Below are 24996 nucleotides of genomic sequence, written 5' to 3'. Positions count from 1 at the left end.
CGACTGGCCGTTGCTGGCTTTGAAGATGGAAGGGGCGTGGGTCGTGGGCAGCTGCTAGAAGCTGGGAAAGACAAGAACGCGGATTCTCTCCCGGAGCCTCCAAAAGGAGCGCATCCCTGCCTACACCTTTTTTTTTTTTTTTTAATTTATTTATTTAATTTATTTATTTTTAGCTGCGTTGGGTCGTCGTTGCCGCGTGCGGGCTTTCTCTAGTTGTGGAGTGTGAAGGCTACTCTTTGTCGTGGTGTGCGGGCTTCTCACTGCAGTGGCTTCTCTTGTTGCGGAGCACGGGCTCTAGGCACCCGGGCTTCAGCAGTTGTGACTCGCAGGCTCTAGAGCGCAGGCTCAGTAGTTGTGGCTCGCGGGCTCTAGAGCGCAGGTTCAGTAGTTGTGGCGCACGGGCTTAGTTGCTCTGAGGCATGTGGGATCTTCCTGGACCAGGGATTGAACCCGTGTACCCTGCACTGGCAGGCAGATTCTTAACCACTGTGCCACCAGGGAAGTCCCCCTGCCTACACCTTTATGTTTAGCCCAGTGAGACCCATTTTGGACTTCAGACCTCCAGACCTAGAAGGTTACACCTTTCTTTTGTTTTAAGACACTAAGTTTGTGGTCATTTGCTACCCAGCTCTGACCCTGCCTTTGCCCTTCGACCCCTTCCTGACCTCCCCAGGATGAAGTCCAAGCTTCTCAGCCTGCCGTTCACAGTGCTTCTGGACCGCCCTGTCCTGCTTTCTACAGCGAGGGAAAGGCTCTCCGTCGGTGCTGTCCAGCTCAGGAGCCAGTGAGCACTTGAACTGTGCCCAGTGTGACTGAGGAAGTGAATTTTTCCTTTTGTTTCACTGTCCTTAAGTTTATTTTGTTCATTTATTCATTCATTCATTTATTTATTTATTTATGGCCGCACCGCGAGGCATGTGGGATCTTAGTTCCACAACCAGGGATCAAACCCGGGCCCCCTGCAGTGGAAGCACAGAGTCCTGACCACTGGACCACCAGGGAAGTCCCTGTCATTAAGGTTAAATAGCCACCTGTGTCCAGTGGCTACTGCACTGGACGGCACAGCTGCCAGGACTGTGCCCACCTTTCCAGCTAGGTCTGCCCCTAAAGCCTCGTCACCAGAGGGGCCGTGCTCCTTCAACTGCCCCCTGGGCACCAGGCTGGCTCCCACTTCCCGGCCTTCGCCCACACCATGGCCCTATCCCACCTTCTACCCTGATTCTCTAACGCCCAGTTCAGTTCCCACCTTAAATGTGGTGGATCCTTGAAGGGGGTTCAGGATTTGGGGGGGGTGATTAAAATGCCCCTTCCCCCAATTCTACCTCCCAAATGAGGTGATATCAAACCAGGCTGGTGACAGTTTCACAGCTACTTCTGAGAGCCCTGGAGAAAGGGAGATGTCCCTGGCCCAGAGAGCTGAGACTTAGAGAGAGAGAGAGGGAGGCCTATCCCATGAATATGCCAGCCCCCAGTCCAGGACCCCCAGAGGGACAACCGAGACACAGGAATGGGCTCCAGGGAGGTCAGAACCAGCTGAGGGTGGTGCTGTCAGATTCCTAATTCCCTACCACCTGCCACCAAAGGGGGGAGGGGCCCTGAAGAAGTGACAAAGAGCTCCTTCCCTACCAGACCCCAGATAGAGAGCCCTTCGTTCTTTCCGGGACCCCAGCACAGGAGTCATTAGGCAGCCCAAAGACCCGGCCTTCAGAGGGGAAGCAAAACCAAACCAAACATAAGACAGAAAGCTGGGAACCTGTTGTGGGTTCTGGGAGACACGGGTGAGAGGGGCAGCTGCTCCAAACCAAGTCACCTTTATTAATAAACTCATGTGTGTGAGAGCACATACTTCATGCCTGGGGCACCACCCCATAGAGCTGGTGGGGAAGTAACTTCTGCTTCTCGTTGCAACTGTAGATCCACCGGGGACGGACGAACACCAAGGAGGGGTTGTCCATCAAGGCCTGCAGGGTGGGGTGGCGTGCATGCAGGAACATGTGAGCCAGGAGGGGGTCGGGGGGATGCTAGGGCAGGTTTGGTCTCCCTCTCCCTGCCCCTTCAGGACTCACCTCCTCAAAGCTGGGGTCCCACTCCTGTGCCGTGATCACAAACTGTACCCGGTCGCTCATATAGTCCTCAAGCTCCCTGGCAGAGAATCGGTGTCCCCTCTCTTGACACCCTACTCCCCAACCATCCTCAGAGGCCATTCCCCATCCCCATCTATGTCCCCTATAGGCCGCCTGTGGGTCCCCCACTCTCCCACGTGCCAGGCTCGCCACAGCCCCGAAGCCAACAGCTCCCGCAGGCGCCAATCCTTTCAGAAGGGCACTGTGGAGCCTCGCTTTAGAGAAGAGGAGCCCGAGGGGAAGCTATGCATCCAGGGCTGCCCAGCAGCGTGAGCAGGTCTGGCACAGAACTCCACAGCCTGTGCCCAGCCTGGGGGTACGGCCTTCTCCATCCTCCAGATGGCCCTACTCCCCACGACCTACCACACCTCCTCCCCTGCCTCCCCTGTCCCCGGAGACTGACCCGTTGAAGGCTGTGACATAACGGCTGAGCGTCCGCCGCTCGTCCCCCGGGAACTCCCCGTACAGGAAGAAGTGTTTGCCCTGGAAAAAGTCTGCAGGGGAGATGGCGGGAGAGCCGAGCATGAGGCCCCTGGAGTCCCAGGGCACCAGCCAGGAGCCACAGAACACGCAGAGGCAGGACAGCAAGGCCGGCGCAGCCGCCAGAAGGGGAAAGGGGTGTCCGTGTACAGCCTGGCACGGGAATAATCCATGACAAGCAGTGGTTCCCGCCAGGCCCATCTGAGCCTCTGGGGAGTTTTGCTTCATTTTGTTGCAAGAATGATAAAAGACGCAATTACTATTATTGCAACATGTTTCTTACACCAGGTCAATCACTTCATTAGCTTGGCCTGGCTTGGAAATTTCACATCCTGCCACTTCCTCGCCATGGCTGTCCCACTCCTTTTTAATCAGCGCCTTCTCTGGCTCTGACCTTCAGGGTGGTTCTTCGTTCCAGTTTGATATGATTTGCCATCAAGTTGCCAATGCCATGTTTGGGGCTTTGGAGGATCAAAGTACTTTCCTGCCCATCACCCATGAGGAACCGAGCAGAAACGGCTTCTTCCAGTGGCCACTGACCCTCACCTCTGCTCAGACCCTCTGACTGTCCGGCTCTCCCTTCATTCTCACTGTTTTTTTTGGCCTCACCGCGCAGTATGTGGGATCTTAGTTCCCTAACCAGGGATCGAACCCGTGCCCTCTGCAATGGGAGCACAGACTCCAGAGTCTTAACCACTGGGCCGCCAGAGCAGTTCCCCTCTCCTTTCATTCTTGACCTGGCCCTGACCCACGCCCCCAGCAATCATGTCTGGGGTGACGAATAACAATGCTGGCATCATGTAGGTCCCAACAAAGATCAGCGCCCACGCCCACAGCACCTGTGTTCCCCAGGCCCCACCACACACCGACAAAGCCGAACCCAGGGGGTGGAGCCTGGGCACCTGCAGATTTTAAAAGCCCCTGGGCGATCCTGAAGCCTAGGGAGTGGGAGGCCCCCGGCGTGAGGGAGTGGAAAGCCAAAGGGGGTCTCGCCTGGGGCTGGGCTGTGATGGAAGCGGTCACAGCAGAAGTCAGGACAGGGACAGAGAGGGAAGTCAGGAGAGGATGCTGAAAGGAAGGGAACAGGCCTAAGAGGATGAGGAGGTGGCAAAGGCCAGGGACTGGGGGTGAGGAGCCTGGAAGACAAGTCACAGGGGGCAGCAGCCAGCCCAGGGCCGGCTGGGGCAAGTCACGGCAGAGAAGTAACAGGGCCAAATCCCACATCAGGAGGGAGGATTTCCCACCTGGGAGCTCGGGAATCGGCAGATTGGGAGACTCCGGGGGACCTTCGTTGTCCGTGTTCTCATCCGTGGATCCTGCGTACGGGTCCTTGCCATTCTCCTCGCCAGAGGGCGGCCTTTGTTCCTTCTGCTCAGCCACCCTGGAGAGGCCAAGAGGGGTGGGGTAGGAGCATGCAGACCAGGTGCCCCTCCCCGCAAGGCCAGGGCCACCCTGACCCCCAGCCCAAACCCTACCTTCTCAGCTCGTCCTCGGTGTCCCCAGAATCTTCTGCCCCATTGTCCTGTCCTTCTGCGAATGGAAGCTTAGTCAATGTGAGGCCCACGCCTTCTCGTCTGGGAAGACCGGTAACCTTCCCTCCCAGTCTCATGCCTGAGCACAGATGCAGGCATTCCAACCCGCAGGCTCAGTGGCCCTCCAAATCCAGTTAGGGGTTGTGGGGGGTGGGACAGCCACCCTCTACCCCAGATCCATTGCCTGGAATCCAGCCCCTCCCCCCTCAGACCCAGAGTCCAGGCCCCCGGCCCCTCCCCCCTCAGACCCAGGATCCAGACCCCCGGCCCCTCCTCCCTCAGACCCAGGATCCAGGCCCCTGGCCCCTCCCCCCTCAGACCCAGGATTCAGGCCCCCGGCCCCTCCTCCCTCAGGCTCTGACCTGACTGCTCCCCCTTGGTGTCAGTATCTTCCTGGGGCCCTGGTGACGGTGGTTTGGTCTCTTCTGGGGTTGGGGGTCTCTGGGGTGAGCTAGGTCCTGCTGCCTGAGAGGGCTTGGCTTTGGTCTGGAGGCGCTGAGGAGGGAGGGTGGGTCAGCAAGGACGGAAGGGGCAGCGCGGGTGTGAGCGTGGGGGGCGCCTGCAGGAGGCAGGAGTGGAGAGTTTGGGTACCATGACACACCCATGTCCCCCCCCCCCCCACTCCACCCTCCCCCGCCCGGGCCGGGGGCATCAGACCTTTCGGGGAGGCTTGGGGGCTTCATCCCCACTGCTGCCGCCATGAGAGCCCCCCTCGTCCTCGCTGCTCGAGTCTGGCCCAGCCATGAGGTACCTGGGGGAGGAATCAGGCCTCAGACAAACTCCAGATGTGTCCTCCGGGGGAGGTGGGGAGGGGGCTTAGGAAGCAACAGGCACTGGCTGTTTATTCAGTATTTACTAAATACTCAGGGTGGCAATCATGGCTCCTCTCCTAGCCCACCCTCCTCCCAGCTCCGGAAGGGCCCCAGAGACCCCCAGCCACCCACATCGGAGACCAGAGCACTTCCTGGCTTCCCTTCCCTCTTTGGGAAGAAATGCCTCATTTCAGAAAAGGAACAACAAAAAAAATCAGAAATAATTCTCCCTTTTGAGAATCAAAGTCAGTTTCTCATTAGGCGCTGAGTGCCCCTGCAGCTCCTCTGGGCAGACACCAGGCTGACTCCAACCCCGGCTCCTCCGCCCAGGCATGCTCTCCGCGTCTGTTCAGCCTGGCAAACCTGTTCTCTTCCTTGAAGACCCCTAGCTCACTGCAGTCCTCCCCTTGGGCCTGCTTCCAAACTGTTTTAGAGCTAAGTCCGGCCCCTCATCAAAGTCAGAGGCCTTCGAGGGCAGGACCTGACGTCAGGGGCCAGCATTGCACAGCCCAGCCTGGCGCCAAGCAGGGGCTTCGGGTGAAGGAATGTGAACAGGTGCTCTCTGCCCTGAGGCTTTGGGAATGCTGTGTCTCCAGCCTGCAGTGTCCTTTTCCTTCGCTAAGCAGACTTCCCAGAGCCCTGCACGGACCGCCCCCCCCCGCCCCCCACTGTGTCTCCCCGTCCTGCCCCTCCTCCTCTGGGAAGTCTGCTGACTCTGGGCCAGAAGGGCCTGGCCTGATTTCTCTCCAGATCCCTGACACTGCCCAGCATGGGGACAAGGGTCAGGGTCAGGGTGTGCGTGTGTAAACCACATGCGCGCAGTGAGGCCTCACCTCCGAGAGGGCAGCCGCCGCCGCATGCGGTGACAGTCCAGCACCCACTCTTTCCGCACGATTCGGCCTCCGAGGCCTAGGACCTGGCTGTACTTGGGGGTGTTGGCAAAGGCGCAGCTGGCAGAGAGCGGAATGGAGGGTGTCAGCCCGGTGTGATCTGAGAGGTGAAGGGCAAAGAGGGACAAGGGGCACAGAAAGAGAGAGACAGGGAGAGACACGGGGCAGATGTGGGAGAAGCAGAAAAGACACAGGGAGGCCGAGGGGAAGACTTTAAGAATCAGAGGGAAGAAGAGAAAGAGAAGAGGCAGAGGATACAGAGAGGCGAAGTAACAGAGAGAAGGCAGCACAGAGGAGACGAAGGGAGGCAGAGGAGAGGCAGCGGGGAGCGTGGGGAGGGGTCGCAGGCCTACATGAGGTGGGTGCTGTCTGGAGTCCAGTCTGGCCGATACTTGGCCCCCAGCTCCAGGGCCTTGTCCCGGAGCTCCGAGCGGAAGGGGTTCTGGAAGCCGCTCAGCACCACCACCACACCCTGGAGGATCTTCCCCAGCTCCTGCGGGCCGGCGCGGGGGGCCCTGGGCTCAGCACCTTCTCCTCGGGGCTTCCCTGGCGCCGCCCCCCGTGCTGCGGCAGGGACAGGGGCAGTGGCTGGGGTAGGGGTGGGAGCTGACACTGGGGAGGCCAAGGAGTGGATTCAGTCAGTAGCTGTAGGGCTACACCCCCAGCCCTTCCCTACCCAGACCCAGGATCCAGGCCCCCGGCCCCTCCTACCTCAGACCCAGGATCCAGACACCCTGCCCCTCCTCCCTCAGACCCAGGATCCAGACACCCCACCCCTCCTCCCTCAGACCCAGGATCCAGACACCCCGCCCCTCCTGCCTCAGACCCAGGATCCAGGCCCCCGGCCCCTCCTCCTCAGACCCAGGATCCAGACCCCAGGCCCCACCCCCCTCAGACCCAGGATCCAGACCCCCGGCCCCTCCCCGCTCAGACCCAGTATCCAGGCCCCTGTGGGAACAAGGAATCCAGTTTGCTCACATTTGGGTCTCTTGAGGGCGGGTGGTGAGGGCTGGGCGGACGGTTTGCTGGGGGTCTTCTTTTCTTCGTGGCTCAAATCCAGCTTCCTCTTGCCTCTGGGGGACTCCTGAGGATGAGGGGGTGGGATGGGCCGAGGCCTCCAGCTCACCTCCTCCCTTTCCACCCCACCAGGGTCTGATGATCTCACCTTGGAGGTGCTGCCTACTGTCTTGGAGGCCGGAGAGGCAGAGGAGGCGGCACTGGAGGCCTGCAGTGTAGCAGCTGCATAGCTGGGTCCTGCTGGGTCACTGGCTGTGACTGCAGAGGGAGAAAGTGGAGCCAGGTTGAGAGGGCTGGACCCTCAGACCCTTCGGCTCCTATCCATGGGACACAGAGTGCTGTTCCCGAGACCTGAGAGTGACCCAGGAGTCCAGGCCCCCGGCCTTTACTCATTCAGGACCCAGGTTTCCCGCACTCACCTGGGGGGGTCTTGTTGATCCGGCTGAAGAAGAGAGCCCCGGGTCTCAGGGAGCTGACGCTCTCATCCTCCTCCTTCACGCGGAACTGGCCGAGCTTGGTCACTCTCTAAGGTCCCACAAGGTCAGCGCAGTGGGAGGGCTGTCAGTAGGGTGGGGTGAAGAGGTGGGGAGAAGGCTCTGGGCGGTGGCAGGTAGAGCTTACCTGGGATGAGGCCTCGGCCTCCTCTTTGTCTGGGGGGCTGTGAAACCTTACAAAACTCAGGCCATAGGGGGCATCCTGGGAGAGGAGGGGTGGGAATCAGGGAGCGTGGCCAAGGACTAAGATTTGGCCCCAATCCCTTTTATTTACAGAAACCTCTTTCTGGCTCTTTCCCTCCTATGGACACACACATGCGGGGAAGTGACCACATGGTAATGACAAGGATGATAACAGCAAGCTGTCATTGAGCCCTAACTTGGGGTCAGGCTCGGTGCAAAGCCCTTTACATGCACCAGCTCCTTAAGCCTCAGACCAATTGGCAAAGGCTGCTGGGTGTCTAAGCAAATCCACTCTGCGTACCAAACTCCTGCCTGTGGAATGGGAGGGAGGGCTGGGTATCACTTCTGGAACTCAGAAATGCTCCAGACTCTTTCCCCCTCTGCTGGGTGGATGCAGAGCCATGAGATGGAAGGAGACTGGGTCCGGGATGACTGGCCAAACACCTCCAGGGACAGATCCAGAGGTATAAGAAGTATACCTTTACTGTGTGCTGTCATTACATACTCGGGTCTCATCACCACAGCTTAGCATCCCTAACTTACAGCAACCCCACAAGGATCAGGAAACTGAAGCCAGAGGTCACACAGCTAAGGAGTGGAGAAGCCAGGTTTTAAACCAGCGTTCTGACTCCAGATCTCGTGATACTAACTCTGAGGCCCAATTCTACGAGGCCCCATCTCCAACAAGTCAGCAGCTCCCCCTCCCAATTCCCCTGAGGTCTTGCAGGTCATCCTTCCTCATCTCCCTCCAGGAAGCGAAGATTCCTATATGGGGAGGACCTCAAACCAATTTCAGAGAATGTAGGGACCCAGCCTCCTTGTAATCCCACGGGGAGACCAACTGTCCGGTCCTCCCAGCCCTCTGGGGCTCAACATCGGCCTCTCGTCTCTCTCGTGGCTCGGGACCAAGGACCCCACTCCCACCCTGGGTACCTTGCTGTAGGGCTGGCTGCAGACAATTTTGACGCGGTCCCAGCGCTTCTCTGCTGCTGCCCGGACCAACTTGTCGGGCCCAAAAATGCGAACGCGGTTGGAATTTGAGCCACTGCGACTCTCGGAAGGGGACATGAAAGACGAAGTGACCAGAAGGACCTGGGGAAAGGCACAGAGGATGAGAACCAGGCCTGGCTGGTTTCAGTGACACCTCCTGGGGGCTGGAAGAGGGCAGGGGCCTGAGCAGGGACCAGGGAGTCGCCAGATCCAGTTGTACCTCAACCTGCCTCAGGGCCTCTAGACCCTTCTCATTTCTGGGCCTCCAGTCAGTCCTTCCCTGGCACAGGCCCCAGAGGGGTCCTTCTAGTGCCAGATCTGAACCACCCTTCTCTAAATTCTTCCAGAGTCTTCCATATCTGGCCACATGGCGGGAACCCTCAGGACAGGGAGCTTCAGGAACCCTCACCAGCAGAGGATATTCACAATGACTGGCACAATATTCATACACCTTATTGTATTTTTTTTTTTTTTTTTTTGGCCGTACCACACAGCTTGTGGGATCTTAGTTTCCTGACCGGGGACTGAACCTGTGCCCTTGGCAGTGAAAGCGTGGAGTCCTAACCACTGAACCACCAGGGAATTCCCTCAAACACCTTTTTGAAATGCACAGCTGAGTCAGCAGAAGAGAGGCCAGAAATTACAGTGCAGAATCCAAAGAGGTAGGGGAGCTGCACCCATTACTAAGTGACTGTCTCTCAGTTCAAACCCGCCCTCAAAAAACAAACAAACAAAATAAATAAATAATAAAATAAAATAGAAAAAATACAAAAGAAGAAAAAACAAAAAATATTTTAAAAAGAAAAGAAAAGAAAACAAAACAAAACATCCCACCCTTGGTAGCTCAGCTCTGGGACGCTGGGGACGTTTCTAATCTCCAGCTGCTCCTTGTCAGGCTCTGCCAGCAGGGGGAGCTAGAGAGACAGGCTGGAGGAGGGAGGCGGGACCTGAGCCTTCTTTCAGATCCCCCGAGCAGCACCCAGGTGTGCTTCGCTCCTGCGTCTGCAGCTGTTGTTCTTCCCCCGGGGCGCCAGATGAATCCAGTTTGCAGCTTCCCAACACCTGCAGAACTGGCTTCACTGCACCCTCTCAGGGACATACCAGAACCAGCCAGGGAGCTCCCCTTCCTCAGGGTCTGAGTTTCAGCTCCAAGGGCCCCACCTCCAAGCTTGGAAACATCTACCCTTCAGTCATGCCAACCTCTTCCTTTTGTTCCTCCAACCCTAAGGGCAGTGACTGCCCCCTGCAGTTGCTTCCGCGTCCTGCCTCAGTCTTCTGGCCTCTTCAGTTCAATACCTTGTTACTAATTCTTTACGTTAATTCTCTCTGTTAAACTAACTGGTGTGGTTTCAGTCTCCTGGTGGGACCCTGACTGATACAGTGGGTGGCACTGATGTTGGTGATTCCCGGTGGCACAGAGCTTGATTTTAAAGGGCTCTAGGTGGTGGTAGCAGGAGAGACCAAGAAAGAAAGCCTGTGCTCCAAGTCAGGAAGAAAGGCATCTTAGGGACCGTGGCACAGAGCAGAGAGCTGGGCCTCTCCAAAGGGCAACACCCTCCGTGGGTAAATTAGGGAGGAATGTGCCTTGTGGGAAGAGTCAGTGGGAGGCTTTAGCTCTGGGGAGACAGCAGAGAAAAGCTGAAAAATCCTCTCTGGAGACTCCTAACCGCAGGTCTGTACTCTCAAGGATTTGCAGTAAAAATCCACACTAGTTATCTGCGTGGAAGAACCCAAGGTGAAAATTTTAAGTGGTCCCATGTATGTAGTATCACCCGGTGCCGGGGCAAATCCTCTTTGGAGGAACGTACTTCAAACCAGGCCCTCAAAGAATTCCCACAGATACATTCCCCAAACGCAGAATCAAGTCACACACACACACACACACACACACACACACACACACACACACACCCATGAGGCATCAGGAAACAGGCTGCCATGATTTAGGGTCAGCAGAAACTATAAACTGCAGACTCAGACCCACAAAGACTGCACATATTGACATTATCAAACACACAATATAAAAGTAATTGTGTTTAACAGTCTAAAGAAATAAATGGAGCTATTAACAGTATGACGAAGGAACAAAAACTGACCAGGCAGTTTTGAAAAGCAGTGGAAGAGCTGAGTGCCCAACACTAAGGGACGAACCGTGATTGGTCGAAGTGGTCCGATTTCCTCTGCCAGTGGCTGGTCCAAGGATGGGCAATTCGATGTTAGGAGGAAGGCTGCTGGAAGCTTTTGGGAAAGATTTTCCTTCTTCATTAAAGAGAAACAGAGGATGGAAGAAAACCACTGCTTTTCTGCCATTCCACTCCTCCGCTTTCTGCTTTGGATGCTACTAGGTGATGGATGGAGCCATAGCAACCATCTTGTAACCATGTGGGCAAAGTCCAAAAGAATCAAGAGGTGCCCAACCAAGCACCCTGACTTTGTTCAGTTGCCCAATCAACTCTGGGTCTGCCTAATGCTGGACTTCCCTCCTAAGGAAACAATATATATTCTTAGGCAGTAAGCCACCTTTAGTTGGGTGTAATCTGTTACTTAGTCTCTTTTCTAAATGACGTGCTGTGAAATTAGAAAACAAAAGCTTTTTGCTGAGAAAAACATAGACTGTAACTAGGTATCTCCTTGTGCTCAGCTCTTGATTATGAAAAGGAAACAGCAAAGATGACAAAAATTATACAGAAGGGAAGCCAGCTCCCTGGCCTTGACTACACTTGTTTATAAAAGGGCTGATTCTGAGCCGATGGGAGAGCTGAATTACCATCTAGTGACTAAATGAAGGGGCAACACAAGCTGTGGTTGGCAGCTGCCACCCACACTAAGGGGGAGCCTCCCTCTGAATATACTCTCCTCCCACTCATTGTGAAGAGAAAACAACTCCAGTTGTTTTATTATCCAATACTGTCTTTAAGGTTCTAGGATTAAACCTTTATTCTCTAGACTGCGTTAACCTTGCAAGCTTAGATATCCCCTTTGCAGAACTTGGAGGGGTTAAAAAAAAAAAATGTTGGGACTTCCCTGGTGATCCAGTGGTTAAGACTCCGCGCTCCCAAGGCAGGCGGCCCAGGTTTGATCCCTGGTTAGGGAACTAGATCCCACATGTCGCAACTAAGAAGTCCGCATGCCGTAACCAAGACCCAGCGCAGCCAAATAAACAAACAAATAAATAAACAAATATATTTTTTTAATGTTGATGATTTTGTAGAAAATGTCACTAGTTATTAAAATATGTGCCTTTGGCTTCGTTTGTATGGGTGACATCAAAACGGACCAGTCCTGCTCGGCCCTTTTTCCTTTTCTTTCTTGACTCTTCCAACCGTATCTAGTCTCTGGGCAGAAGCCAGACCTTATAAGTTCCAGAGTCTTTAATTCAGTCTTGGCTAGCAGTTATAACAAAACTTCCAGCAGAAGTTTAATTAAAAACCTTGAGAGAATGGGAGACTATTGACATAGGGGTTTTCAGACTCTGAAAAGATCAAGCCCTAAGCTAACCATTCCACCTTTCTAGGTAGATAAGATAAGAATAATAAAGATTCACATGCCCGATTAGATAAAGTTTTAGCTAACAATACACTTACTCTGTTTCCATAATTATAAAGTAGAATTTTGATCTAAATCTGTTTGCTAAGAAGAACAGAAAACTCTTTTTTTATAGTCCCAAAGATTGTTGATTTTATTTAAAATTTTAAACAAGGAGGCCATTAGACTCAGTGACTCTAGTGCCTTAGGTAGCCTAAGTAAACCAACCAAAATCTAAGCCAGAGTTGGTGTACTCGAATCTAAGAAAATGAAATCAACTAATCGTGAATAGCCAAGTCACTAGATTTTCCCAAGTAAGGGAACCATTTAAGCTCTAGCCAATTAAATAATTGCTTTGCTTTGCTTCCCTGTTTTCTCTCTAAAAATCTCTGTCCTAGCCCATCCACACAGCACCCCTAATCATGTTTCAGTTTTGGCTGCCTGATTTGAATTGTTTGCTCAGATAAACTCTTCAAAACATAATGTTTGCCTTTTACAACTTATAGAACTTTTATTTTATTATTATTTTTTTTTTTGCCACACCACGCGGCTTGTGGGATTTTAGTTCCCCGACCAGGGATGGAATCTGGACCCTCGGCAGTGAGAGCGTGGCATCCTAACCACTGGATCTCCAGGGAATTCCCTAGAACCTTTAGAATAAGAATGTGTGTTCAAGGAAAACCTCACTGGTTAAAATGTACCTTGTAAGGTGGAAAAAGCACTTGATAAAATTCAACACACATGCATTTAAAGACTGGCAATATCAAGTATAAGTAAGGATGGGAAGCAAAAAGAACTCATATACTGCTGAAGGGAATATAAACTGGTACAACCATTTTGGGAAACTGTCCATTTCTAATAAGGTTAAAACATATATCTACCTGAAGACCCTGCAATTCGACTCTTACGTATTTACCTAAAAGAGATCTCTACACAGAGGCTTGTACAAGAATGTTCACAGCAGCCTTTTTCATAATAGTCAAAAAGTGGTGGACTTCCCTGGTGGTGCAGTGGATAAGAATCCGCCTGCCAATGCAGGGGACACGAGTTCGAGCCCTGGTCTGGGAAGATCCCACATGCCGTGGAGCAACTAAGCCCGTGCGCCACAACTACTGAGCCTGCGCTCTAGAGCCCACGAGCCACAACTACTAAAGCCCACGCGCCTAGAGCCCGTGATCTGCAACAAGAGAAGCCACCGCAGTGAGAAGCCCACACACCGCAACGAAGAGTAGCCCCCACTCGCTGCAACTAGAGAAAGCCCGCGCGCAGCAACAAAGACCCAATGCAGCCAAAAATAAATAAATAAAATACATAAATTTATTTTTTTTTAAAAAAAGTGGTGGGGAGTTCCCTGGCGGTCCAGTGGTTAGGACTCAGCACTTTCACTGCTGGGGCCTGGGTTCAATCCCTGGTTGGGGAACTAAGATCCTGTAGGCTGCACAGCATGGCCAAAAAAAAAAAGCGGCAACAGCCCAGATGCCCGTCAACAAGAGGACGGATGAACAAATTGGGATCTACGCTTACAGTGATATGGCTCAACAATAAGGTGGAACAGACCGCTGACATATATATGATATGTCAGAACACCAAAAAAAACAGTACGTTGAGTAAAGCCAGCCACAAAGAAAGAACACATGCTATATAAAATTCCACTTATGTGAAATTCTAGGACAGGCAAGAAAAGAGATCAGTGGTGGCCTGAGCTGAGGGTGGGAGGAGTGACTGCAAAGGGACACGAGGGAACTTTCAGGAAGGCCAGCGATGCTCTACGTCTTGATCTGGGGGACAGTTACGCAGGTGTGTACATCTGTCAAAACGCCGACCTGTGCATTTTATTCTATGCGAACTATACCTCAATTGAAAAAAATTTTTCACTGCAAGAAAACAACTGATTTGTTCACTTAAAATTGTAACCTCTCTTTTTCACAGTAGGTTTATTTTTACCCCAGGTCATTTTGCTGGTTGACCAGCTGGCTCATTATGATCTCACCGCTCCGGCTTGAATCCATTCAACTGGTTAAAAAAAGGATTGGGCCAATTTTCAAAATTCAGTAAGTCCCCTACATACAAACTTTCAAGTTGCGAACTTTCAAAGATGCGAATGTGCCCCTGCATGCCAGCTGTTGCACCGTGCTGCTGTCCTTTTCAAGGTGCTCTACTGGAAGGTTAAAGATGCTTCCTTTATTTTCTGTGTTTGTTTTTTAGGTATTATTCGTGTGAAAAGTATTATAAACCTATTACAGTACAGTCCTATACTACTGTGTCAGTTGGGTACCCAGGCTAACTTTGTTGGACTTAGGAACAAACTGGACTTACGAACAGGCTCTCGGAACGGAACTCGCTCATATGTAAGGGACTTACTGTATTTGTAATAGAGCAAAAGGCTTGTAAACATTTGTCACAAATAAAGTAACTAAGAGAGGCACCCCAAGCAATTCGGAATCTCAACTGGCTGCGACATCTCTGAGAAGTTCTGGGACCAGAAGCAAAGGAGTTTTGCTCTCAAGCAGCAACTGAGTCGTAGAACAAACAGGTGCCTCTGGTTGTTTCTGCAGCCATGTTGCAATTTCGGCCAAATCCCTGCTGCACACAGCTTATCACCTGGGTCTGCTCTTTGTCTCCGGGAACCCTGGGCTCCTCTGGAGGGCCACCGTCAGTGTGACTCGCCTCCACCCTGGTCTGGAGCCTGGGAGGTCTGGGGCCTCGATGGGGGCACCTGGGGCAGGGATCAGCAGGGAGCTTACCTCGTAGTCCTGCTCCCCGGCCCCTCCGGCTGAGCTGCCCACCAGCACCTCCACGAAGGCCGAGCCGTCGTTCCCGATGTCCACGCTGTGTATCTGCTCTTCCTTCTCTAACTGCAGGGGAGGGAAAGCGCACTGTCAGTGCCGCTCTGCCCCCCTCCCCCAGCTCTCTGTGGGACCTCGGAAGAGGGATGACCCCCATCCGGGCCCCCTCGTCTCCTTGCAAAGTCAACTCGGTGACAGTGAAGACAGGGCTGAGTGGGGCCACTGCGTCCCCTGCACGCAGCACAGGGTGTAGAGTCAGAGCTCGAAAATATTCACTGACCGACTGCATAAGCTCCCACACCCACTTCCCTGACTCTGCCAGACTCTGCCGGATGGGCCGCTAACCCGCCACCACGGAGCTCTCCTTGGTGGCGCTATGCAGACAAATGGCACATCTGTCACCCCCAACCCCAATCACACAGGGCTCCGGGGAAGCTCCCTGAGGGTAGGGGCCTAGTCTGGTTTGGCTCACCACTGATTCCTGGGTTTGAGTCCCAGCTCTGCCACACGCTAGCTATGTGGCCTTGTCAGCTCACCTCTTGGAGCCTCAGTTTCCTCATCTGTAAAGTGGGGATGGTCACCCTATCTAGGATTATGCACATAAATACTACGGCCTCAGGGACCAGCATGTAGCAGGCACCCTGCCACTGCCAGTCAGGAGGCAGTATTAGTCGCTGCTTGATGACTATTTGTCAAAAGAAGGCAAGAGGTGACTGTAGGATGGCTTGCCCCCAAAGTTTCTGCCATTCCTGTAAAGGCCGCGTGGGGGTGGAAGGCAGTTAAGAATGGCTGAAGCAAGTCTCCTGCTTTCCACTCTGGGGATCTTTTATTTGGCTCCTAGAATGACAAGTTACTTCGACCCCCAAAGGTACCTAGTCTGCCACCCTACACCAGGATCATCTGACGGTCCGATCTGCCCTGTCACCTCCCCGTCGGGAGGCGGCCCGGACACTGCCCGCACCCTGCGGTAGGCAGGAACATCCCTCCGGGGAAGGAAGGAGCCTGGGCTTGTGGGGAGGTCAGCCTGACTTCAAATCCAGCCCTGCCACTTCCAAGCGGTGCAGCCCTGGGTGGCATATAACCTCTCTGAGCTGCAGTTTCCTCACAAGTGAAAGGGGAGGGTCATCATAACAGTCCTCCTTCCGAGGGGAGTCTAGATGACACATACTAACCGCCGCAACCCACAGCCATTGCAGCGGACATCTAAGTGCTCAGATGTGGCAGACCCATAATAGCTGTATCTTCTCTCCGCCCCACAGCTCTTCGAGAGAGACAGGAGCTGTTATTATCTCTATTTCACACGTTAGCAAATGGAGGCAGGAAGCGGTTGTGTCACTTCCCTGAGGTCACACAGCTGGCGCCCAGGCAGCCTGGCTGGGCTAAAATAAAGGTGTCAGCAGGGCTGCATTCCTTCTAGAAGTTCTGGGGGAGAATCGTTTCGTCTTTTTTTTTTTTATTATTAAAGCTTTTTTAAAAAATTAATTTATTTTAGGCTGCATTGGATCTTCATTGCGGTGCGCGGGCTTCTCACTGCGGTGGCTTCTCTTGCTGCAGAGCACAGGCTCTAAGCTCGCGGACTCAGTAGTTGTGGCACATAGGCTTAGTTGCTCCATGGCATGCGGGATCTTCCAGGACCAGGGCTCGAACCCGTGTCCCCTGCATTGGCAGGGGGATTCTTAACCACTGCGCCACCAGGGAAGCCCGTTTCCTTGTCTTGTTTCCAGCTTCTAGAGGCCCCTGCACTCCTCGGCTGTGGTGCCTTCCTCCATCTTTGGAGCCAGCAATGGCATTGCTCCAACCTCTGCTTCTGTCTTCACATCTCCTCTGACTCTGGTTCTCCTGCCTCCCTCCTTCCCTTATAAGGACCCTTGTGATTACGCTGCACACACACACACACACCCCAATCATCCAGGCCAATCTCATCATCTCAAGATACTCAGTTCATCACATCCACAAAGGCCCTTTTGCCACGTAAAGGACATATTCACAGGTTCTGGGATTAGGATGTGGATATCTACTGGGGGCATTATTCTGTCTACCACACTTAGCTAAGCTCTTCCTGGGCCAGGCATCACTGAATCCTCACAACCACCTTGGAAGGAAGGGTCTGTAACTCTCCCAGCTTCACAGATGGGGAAACTGAGGCTCAGGCAGGTAAATAAATGGCTCACATGTCACACATAGCTAGTGACTGGAAGAGAAATTCAGACCCAACTGCCTGACGACAAGCCAACACTGCTTCCCAATTCCCCAGTTTCAATCCTTGACATAAAAACTCAACAGCTTGGGAATTCCCTGGTGGCCCAGTGGTTCAGACTCCGAGCTTCCACTGCAGGGAGCAAGGGTTCGATCCCTGGTCGGGGAACTGAGATCCTGCATGCCGTGGGGCGTGGCTGAAAAAAAACTCTGCCTCTCCCACATTTAAAGTATGGGGCCCTCCATCTAGTAGGATGTATATATATATTTTTTTAATGAATGGTTCTTATTTCATATACGACTACTTCTACTTTAAACACACATATATACTCCCCTGTCTTTCTTTTGATAAATAAAAAATCTCTTATAAAAACATGGAAACAACCTAAGTGCCCATCAGTTTATGAATGGATTCACACTGTATGATATTCCCTACAATGGAACAGTATTCAGCTGTAAAAAGGAATGGAGCACTGATCTAAGCTACAACATGTAGGAACCCCGAAAACCTAATGCTAAGTGAAAGGAGCCAGACAAAAGGCCACATATTCTATGGTCTTATTTATATGAATGTCCAGTATAGACAAATCCATAGAGACAAAAAGTATATCAGTGATACATATACACACTAGTATATATAAAGTAGAGAACCAACAAGGACCTACTGTATTGCACAGGGAACTATACTTCATATTTTGTAATAACCTATAATGGAAGAGAATCTGAAAAAAAATCTAAAACTAACACAACATTATAAATCAACTATACTCCAATTTAAAAAAACTGGAGGGACCTTCCTGGTTGCGCAGTGGTTCATACTCCATGATCCCAATGCGGGGGGCCCGGGTTTAATCCCTGGTCAGGGAACTAGATCACGTGTGCATGCCACAACTAAGAGTTCACATGCCACAACTAAGGAGACCGCCTCCGCAACTAAGGAGCCCTCGAGCCACAACTAAGGAGCTCACTGGCCTCAACTAAGGAGTCCACATGCTGCAAATGGGGAGCTGGCGAGCTGCAACTGAGGAGCCCGCCTGCCACAACTAAGCCCCAGCACAACCAAATAAAAATAAATAAATGAATTTTTTTAAAGTTTAAACTAAAATAGTAATATATTTTTTCTTGAAGATTTAAATATTAAAAAGGTTAATATCAAGTGTTGATTTAAATGTACACCAGCAGTGTTAAATGCAGATTAATTCAGTAAATTCACTTGAGTGAAAAAAAATAAAATAACTGAATTCCCTATTTTAACAAAAGTACATTGGTGGTTGCCAGCAGCAACCTGGGGAAAGGGGAATAGGGAGTGATCGCTTAATGGTTTTCCATTTCTTTTTGGGGTGATGAAAATGTTCTGGATTAGACAGCAGGAATGAAGGCAGAACATGGTCAATATTCTAAAAAACCCTGAACTGTACACTTTAAATGGTTAAGACCTTTACATTACGTGAATTTTACCTCAAGAAAAAAGACGTGAGTGCTCAGTAAGTATCAGCTGTGAGGAGAAAGGCTTAAGCACAGGGTGAGTCATCTGTGGCCCGGGTTCGTGTGCGCCTTTCCCAGGAAGACAGAATTCACGACAGTGGAAGAAATGAGACATGGAAGGTTTGCAAAGTCCCAGAGATATCTTATTAAAAAAACTGTTCCAAGACAAACATCATATTTTATTGCTTATATGCCGAGTCTATAAAAAAAAGAAAAAAAGAAAAAAAAAGATACAAACGAACTTACCTACAAAACAGAAAGAGACTCACAGACTTAGAGAACGAACTTATGGTTACCAGGGGGAGGGGCTGGGAGGAGGCACAGACTGGGAGTTTGGGATTGACATGTACACACTGCTATATTTAAAATAGATAACCAACAAGGACCTACTGTACAGCACAGGAAACTCTGCTCAATACTCTGTAATAACCTGAATGGGAAAAGAATTTGAAAAAGAATAGATACATGTATTTGTATAACTGAATCACTTTGCTGTACACTTGAAACTAACACAACATTGTTAATAAACTCTACTCCAATATAACAACAACAAAAAAAACTGTTCCACATCCATGAAAGAATAAGGTAGAACTTGATGCACCGTTAAAAAGAATAAGATAGATCTTGATGCACCATTAAAGAGAATAAGGTAGAACTTGATGCCATGACAATGGATCTCCAAGATACAGTTTCTTGGAAGAAAACAAGGGAGAGGACTGTTTACATACAGTGTACTTTTTAAAAGGTCGGGAGGGGTGAATATATACGCTTGTACATGGACAGAGTGACCCGGGGGGGTAATATGAGAAACGGCTCACACTGGTTGCCACAGGAGGGAAGACCTGGGCAGCAGAAATCGGGAGGGCGGGGGTAGGGAATGGAAGCAGGTGGTGGGGAGGAGTTTTCCTTTTCACTGTATACCCTCCCTTTTGTGCCTTTTGAGTTAACCACCATACGCATATAACACCCATTTGATAAGTTAATAAAATCTCAGTGGTTATCTCCAACAATGGAATACTACCAGCCGCACCCAGCAAGGAGGATGAAACTAACAAAATGAAACTAACAAACAATGCTGGGAAAGAAAAGAGCAGCCAGAGGTGAAAGTACTATATACCCTGTGATTCCATTTATGAACAATTCAAAGCCAGCCAAAGCTAATCAATGCTGTTAAAAATCTATGCCATGGTTACCCTTGCGGGGGAGCAGTGACAGGAAGGAGCACAAGGGGGCGTGGGAGGGGGTGTGTTCTGTTCCTTGATCTGGTTGGCAGTACACGGGCTGCAGTTCGTGACGATTCACTGGACTGCATGCTTTGCTGTACGCACGTGTCATGTCAAAAGAAGGTAAAAAATTTTAAAACATCACAATGGCAAACTGGGTGATGAGAAAACCACTGAAAAACAGAAACAGAACGTGTCCACCTTGCTACTGAACATTTTTTCTAAAGAACACACCTCAGCATCCGGGGGGATGGGAGGAGTTACACCTGGGCTGCGTCTCAGCCACTCCCACCAGCCCAGGAGCGGTTAGTAAAGAGGCTGGAACTGCCCTCCTGGGAGCAGGTGATGGGTTGGCGATAGAGCCTCTTTCGGACACCGCAAACGAAAAAGGCGTGTGGGGCTGTCACCACGAGCAGAGGGCTGAACCCCACATGGTAATACAGAGATATTGTGAGATGCTATTTGAGGGGAAAAAAATACACAGTAGTAGGAAAATCCACAGATCAATCTACGTGTCTTGGTGTCCTGAAGTTTCCTCTCATCACTTGCTTGAAAAGAACCGAAATTAGCACTCGGTGAGCCTGGAGTCACCCTGCACGCTGCCAACTGGCAAACGCCATCAGATTTTCCGAAGGGTCTCCAACGCGAAATAAATCGACAACCGCTGTGACAGTGCTGCCTGCTCCAGCACTTTTCCCCTGCAGTTTATTCTCAACCTGGAGACCTCACAGAAGATTCTGGGAGAGGGGGCTTCCCTGGTGGCGCAGTGGTTAAGAATCCACCTGCCAATGCAGGGGACACGGGTTCGAGCCCTGGGCCGGGAAGGTCCCACATGCCGCGGAGCAACTAAGCCCGCGAGCCACAACTACTGAGCCCGCAAGCCACAACTACTGAAGCCCGTGCGCCTAGAGCCCGTGCTCTGCAAAGAGAGAAGCCACTGCAATAAGAAGCCCTCGCGCTGCAATGAAGAGTAGCCCCCGCTCCCCACAACTAGAGAAAGCCCGCATGCAGCAACGAAGACCCAACACAGCCAATCAATCAATCAATCAATCAATCAGTAAAAGATTCTGTGAGAACCTAAGTCACGTTCTGTTCCTCCTCTGCTCAGAGGCCTTCCACGGCTCCCATCTCATGCAGAGCAAATGCTTAAATCCTTACAATGGCTTTTAGGCCTTACGTAGGTTAGGGGTCCTCTACCCTCACCCTATCAGCACCTACCCCTCTCCCCTGTCAACTCCACTCCACCCACACACAGGGCTTGCTGCTGTCCCTCCAGCCCGCCAGACACCAGCCAGGTACCAGCAAGGCACTGGCCTACCAGGCGCCAGCCTGCCTTGGACTCTGTTTCTTTCCCAGGTACCTGCATAACTCAGGAAGGCCTTCCCTAACCCCCTATTTAGAAAAAAACCTCTTGCCACTGCCTCATCTTCCACTGGAGGCATTTCTCATTCCTCTTTTTTCTTTTTTTAATATTTATTTATTTATTTGGTTGCGCTGGGTCTTAGTTGCAGTAGGCGGGCTCCTTACTTGCAGCTCGCCAGCTCCTTAGTTGTGGCCCGCGGGCTCCTTAGCTGTGGCATGCGAACTCTTAGTCACGGCACGCATGTGAGATCTAGTTCCCTGACCAGGGATCGAACCCCAGCCCCCTGCAGTGGGAGCGCAGTCTTAACCACTGTGCCACCAGGGAAGTCCCTCCTCACTTCTCTTAACCATGTAATTTCCTCCCTAGGCATTCATCACCTGACACACGTACGTTTTACTTATTAATCGGTCAGTCCTTCCTTGCCAATGTAAAATCTCCACAGGACTGACGTACGTTTGTCTTGTGGTGTCCCCTGCACTATGCCCCAGTACCTACAACAGTGCTGGGCCTACACAAGGCGCTTCTATGAATGAATGAACAAATGAATCCATCCACTCCCAAGTCTCCAGGGCCTGTCCCTGTGCTGACAACTCCTACAGCCCTATCTCCAGCTCCATGTCCAATCGCTAGCTGTCCCCTGGATGTCCCAAAGTCATAGCAGACCCGGACATCCCAACCAATGTGTCACCTTCTCAAGCTGCCCCTTGTCGAGGTTTCCCACTTTGGTGACAGGTGCAATATCCCCTTTGGTCTCCCAGAGCGGAGAATCCTGTGGCTTGTCTGGCTCCCTCGCTCCCCATATCCTGTCTCTTCTTGTTCCCAGTGCAACCGGGGTGCAGACCCAAATGGGATGTTCCTGATCATCTCCTGACCAGAGAGCCCAGCAGAATCAGCGCCCAGTAATTAACACATGAATCCCTCCCTTTACACAAACACCTGCCTGCTGACAGGGCACTTTTGCAAACATTACATCACCGGATTTTCACAGCAACCCTGGGCTCAGATCACATTATTCCCAATGGGCAGATGAGAAAACAGGTTCAGAGAAAAGAAACCATTTGCCTGAGGTCACAGGGTGAGTAACAGGGACATGTGGGGTCTTAAATCCATGTCCCAAGACTAACTTAAAAAAAACATTGGCTCTAGGCAAGTTTGTATAACCTCTCTGGGACTAGTTTCTTCCTTGTAAAAGGGGATAATAAAGGACTCGAGGTCATGGGGTTTTTATGAGGATTCAATGAATTAACCCATGTGAGGTGTTTAGAATGGTGACCGGCAGTTGTAATTTTTTTTCCTTTTAGTTCCCTGACCAGGGATTGAACCCGGGCCCTCGGAGCATGGAGTCCTAACCACTGGACCACCAGGGAATTCCCAGGCAGCTGTAATGTTGAATAAATGTTAGCTCTCATTATTCTTACTATGTTAGGGACCTAAGAGATATTTAAATTCCTAAAATCATTCAGAAAATCTTGTGGGTCTGTGTATTTTTCCTGGGAAGAGAATTCTCAGATTCTCCCTAATTCTCAAAAGGTTCTGTGAACCAAAACTTTTTCAGAACCACTGGGCAAGAGAGAGACAATAATAGGTTTTAACACAATCGGGTAAGCGTTGCCCCCAACATCCCTCCCCAAACACCCCCTACATTCAGAAGGGAGGAATGTGGCCAAAATCAAGAAAGCCAAGGTATGAACACAGAGCAGCAGGACAAAGTGGCTAAGAACACTCACAGTAGGTTCAGGTCTTAGCACCGCCATTTATTAGTGGTGATAACAGCCCCTACATTATCCAACTCCATGAAGAGTCGGGTCACACAGGTAAAACACCCAGGCCGGCGGCACCAGGCAAAGAGCATATGCTTGGCAACACACCTAGCTCGCTTCTCCCACCAGCTTCTTATGCCGGAGAGGAACAGCCTGTTTGGAATTCTGTAACCATCTTGGGTCAAACTACCCTTTCCTCTTTGCCTCCCTCCAACTTCACAGAGAATGTACCAAAGCGCTCAGCATTCCAGACATGGTAGCTTAGGCTGGCCACTTCACTTCGCCCTGCCCTATGCCCCAGTTTCCTCATCTTTAAAATGAGGTTGACTGTGGACTTCCCTGGTGGTCCAGTGGTTAAGACTCCACACTCCCAACGCAGAGCCCGGGTTGGATCCCTGGTCAGGGAACTAGATCCCGCATGCCACAACTAAGACCAGCGCAGCCAAATAAATAAATATTTTTTAAAATAAAAAAATAAAATGAGGTTGATTGGCTTAGATGATAATGAGACAACTTCCAGCCCTGAGCCCAGAGGCTTTAGAAGGCGGGATACATGGCAATAATTCACTCTGTTCCAGCTGAGAAAATTGAGGCCCCGAAAGTAGCAGCAACCTACCTGGGCCACACACTGATTCACCCCTGGCCTAGTGCCTGGATCACCTTTCTCCCCTGCTAAGGGGCACAGGGATCACACTGCTCATTTTCCAGGTGAGGAAGCTGAGGCCCAAAGGGAAAGTGCCTCAACTCACTGCCAGTTAACTCCAGACTCCTATTAAGGAGATGGGGGGAGGTCAGAATCACCTGGAGCACCACAGAGATGGTCTTCTCGCCTGCCTTGGCTGCGCGCCACTTTCGGTAAGTGTCTGCCTTGAGAAGGTTTTCTGCACAGTAGGTCTGGAAAGAAGAGTGGGAAAGGGCAAGTTAGGGTACAGAGATGACAGCTAGGTCCCCAGCTCTCAGATTATTCCATTGAGATCCCCCAGATTTAAGTTTCCCTATTAATCCCCACACACTCTGCCTTGAGTCCCCTACAGCATTTTCCCCTGGAAATTCACCCCTGGGCCTTCCAAGGAAGCTCCCCTATCCCTCCTTTTCTCTCTGAAAGTTCCTCTATTCCACATCTCTCTAGAATTCCCTTATGGCCTCTGAGAAATTCTCCCAGGACCCTCCTTTGGATTCCACAGAGTCCCTTTTATGAAAGGAAAATCAAAATGAAGTCGGTATTGCTAAAAGGGCTCTCTAAAATGGAGCTGGGTGGCCACCGAGGAATTGGGACCACGCAGGTCTCAGCCTGGATGGAATGTGACCTTTTGACCACTTATTGCATTCAACACAGACATCCAGGACATCTACCAGAAACTCGAGATACTTATCGGACACTTACCGTAAAGTAACTCATGACGGCCTATTTATGGGGCCTTTACCCTAAAGTAACTCATGACACCCTATTCTTTAAAGCCAAATATTTCTTGTATCAGGGGCAATTACAATTCTCTCTAGACAACTTTAACCGCCTGGTGACCTTTGTCCTCATAAGCCCCTGACTCTCTCTCCCAACACACTTTCGGTTTTACGGAAATCTGTGTCTCTCTAATATCAGTTCCTAAAACCCCAAATAAAGTTCTTTTTTCTTCGCAGCCCGGAAACTGATCATTGTTCAACCCCTTTTGGGCTCCAAAAGTTCTCCTAGAGTCCCCTCAAGAATTCCTTTACTTCTTCCAACCTCCTCCACGCCAGTCCCTCACCGAGTCCTGGCTACTGCAGGATACCACATGGCGGAGGCGGATCTCCGGCATGTCAACGTCGTGGGCTTCGCCTGACCAAGAAGATGCTGGAGGGTCTGAGTTTAGGGTGCAGACAGCTGGGGCGCCCTGCGCGGGCTTAACTGCGCAAGCGCACGAGGCTCGGGCCTTTCAAACAGCGGCGCGCCGGAGGTCGCGTCAACACTGCGCAAGCCCAGTGCGTCTCTCCCGAGAGAGGCGAGAGGGGCTGAGTTGCCTAGTAACGAGCTTCTCCCGCCTCCCTCTGGCCAAACCGCTCTCTAGCCCCCCCTCCCGGTGACTTTCACACTAGGTCTTCCGGGCACCTAGCGACCGGCGTGGCCTCCAGGACTGGTCCCCAGAAGAAATTCGCCATC

The 24996-nt window shown here is 51.5% G+C and overlaps 1 protein-coding gene across 6 annotated transcripts; it reads right to left on the bottom strand.

Moving 5' to 3' along the window:
- Window positions 1–1790: 1790 nt before the first annotated feature.
- On the bottom strand, window positions 1791–24774 carry XRCC1 (X-ray repair cross complementing 1). Of its 6 annotated transcripts, none has more exons than XM_022585499.3 (18): window positions 24605–24773; window positions 23661–23753; window positions 14791–14901; window positions 10673–10759; window positions 8465–8623; window positions 7476–7550; window positions 7274–7379; window positions 7003–7112; window positions 6816–6921; window positions 6191–6449; window positions 5781–5897; window positions 4793–4886; window positions 4498–4630; window positions 4079–4130; window positions 3848–3984; window positions 2527–2617; window positions 2067–2142; window positions 1791–1961 (listed from the first exon to the last, which is right to left on the bottom strand). In XM_022585499.3, the coding sequence occupies exons 1-18, from the start codon at window positions 24653–24655 to the stop codon at window positions 1848–1850; spliced, it is 1971 nt and encodes a 656-aa protein (XP_022441207.2). In that variant the 5' UTR covers window positions 24656–24773; the 3' UTR covers window positions 1791–1847. The 6 variants fall into 6 exon arrangements, with proteins under 6 accessions (XP_022441207.2, XP_022441206.2, XP_022441209.2 ...); XM_022585498.3 differs by having other exon boundaries at window positions 4079–4133; window positions 24605–24769; XM_022585501.3 differs by lacking the exon at window positions 24605–24773 and adding an exon at window positions 24244–24579 and having other exon boundaries at window positions 4079–4133.
- Window positions 24775–24996: the final 222 nt, after the last annotated feature.

The sequence above is a fragment of the Delphinapterus leucas genome, chromosome 20, assembly GCF_059928025.1.
Source record: "Delphinapterus leucas isolate spDelLeu-1000000601 "Yukka" chromosome 20, BTC_Dleu_Yukka2, whole genome shotgun sequence".
NCBI classification, from domain to species: Eukaryota; Metazoa; Chordata; class Mammalia; order Artiodactyla; family Monodontidae; genus Delphinapterus; species Delphinapterus leucas.
The sequence above is the reverse complement of the archived record's forward strand: the minus strand, read 5'-3'. Positions and strand labels throughout refer to the sequence as shown.

Coding starts and splice junctions, on each gene's coding strand:
- XRCC1 (XM_022585498.3), bottom strand. CDS start 24,655: ATGCCGGAGATCCGCCTCCGCCATGTGGTATCCTGCAGTAGCCAGGAC. Junction 23,754..24,604: donor CCTGCAGTAGCCAGGACTCG/GTGAGGGACTGG, acceptor TCTTCTTTCCAG/ACCTACTGTGCAGAAAACCT. Junction 7,380..7,475: donor AGGCCGAGGCCTCATCCCAG/GTAAGCTCTACC, acceptor GTGGGACCTTAG/AGAGTGACCAAGCTCGGCCA.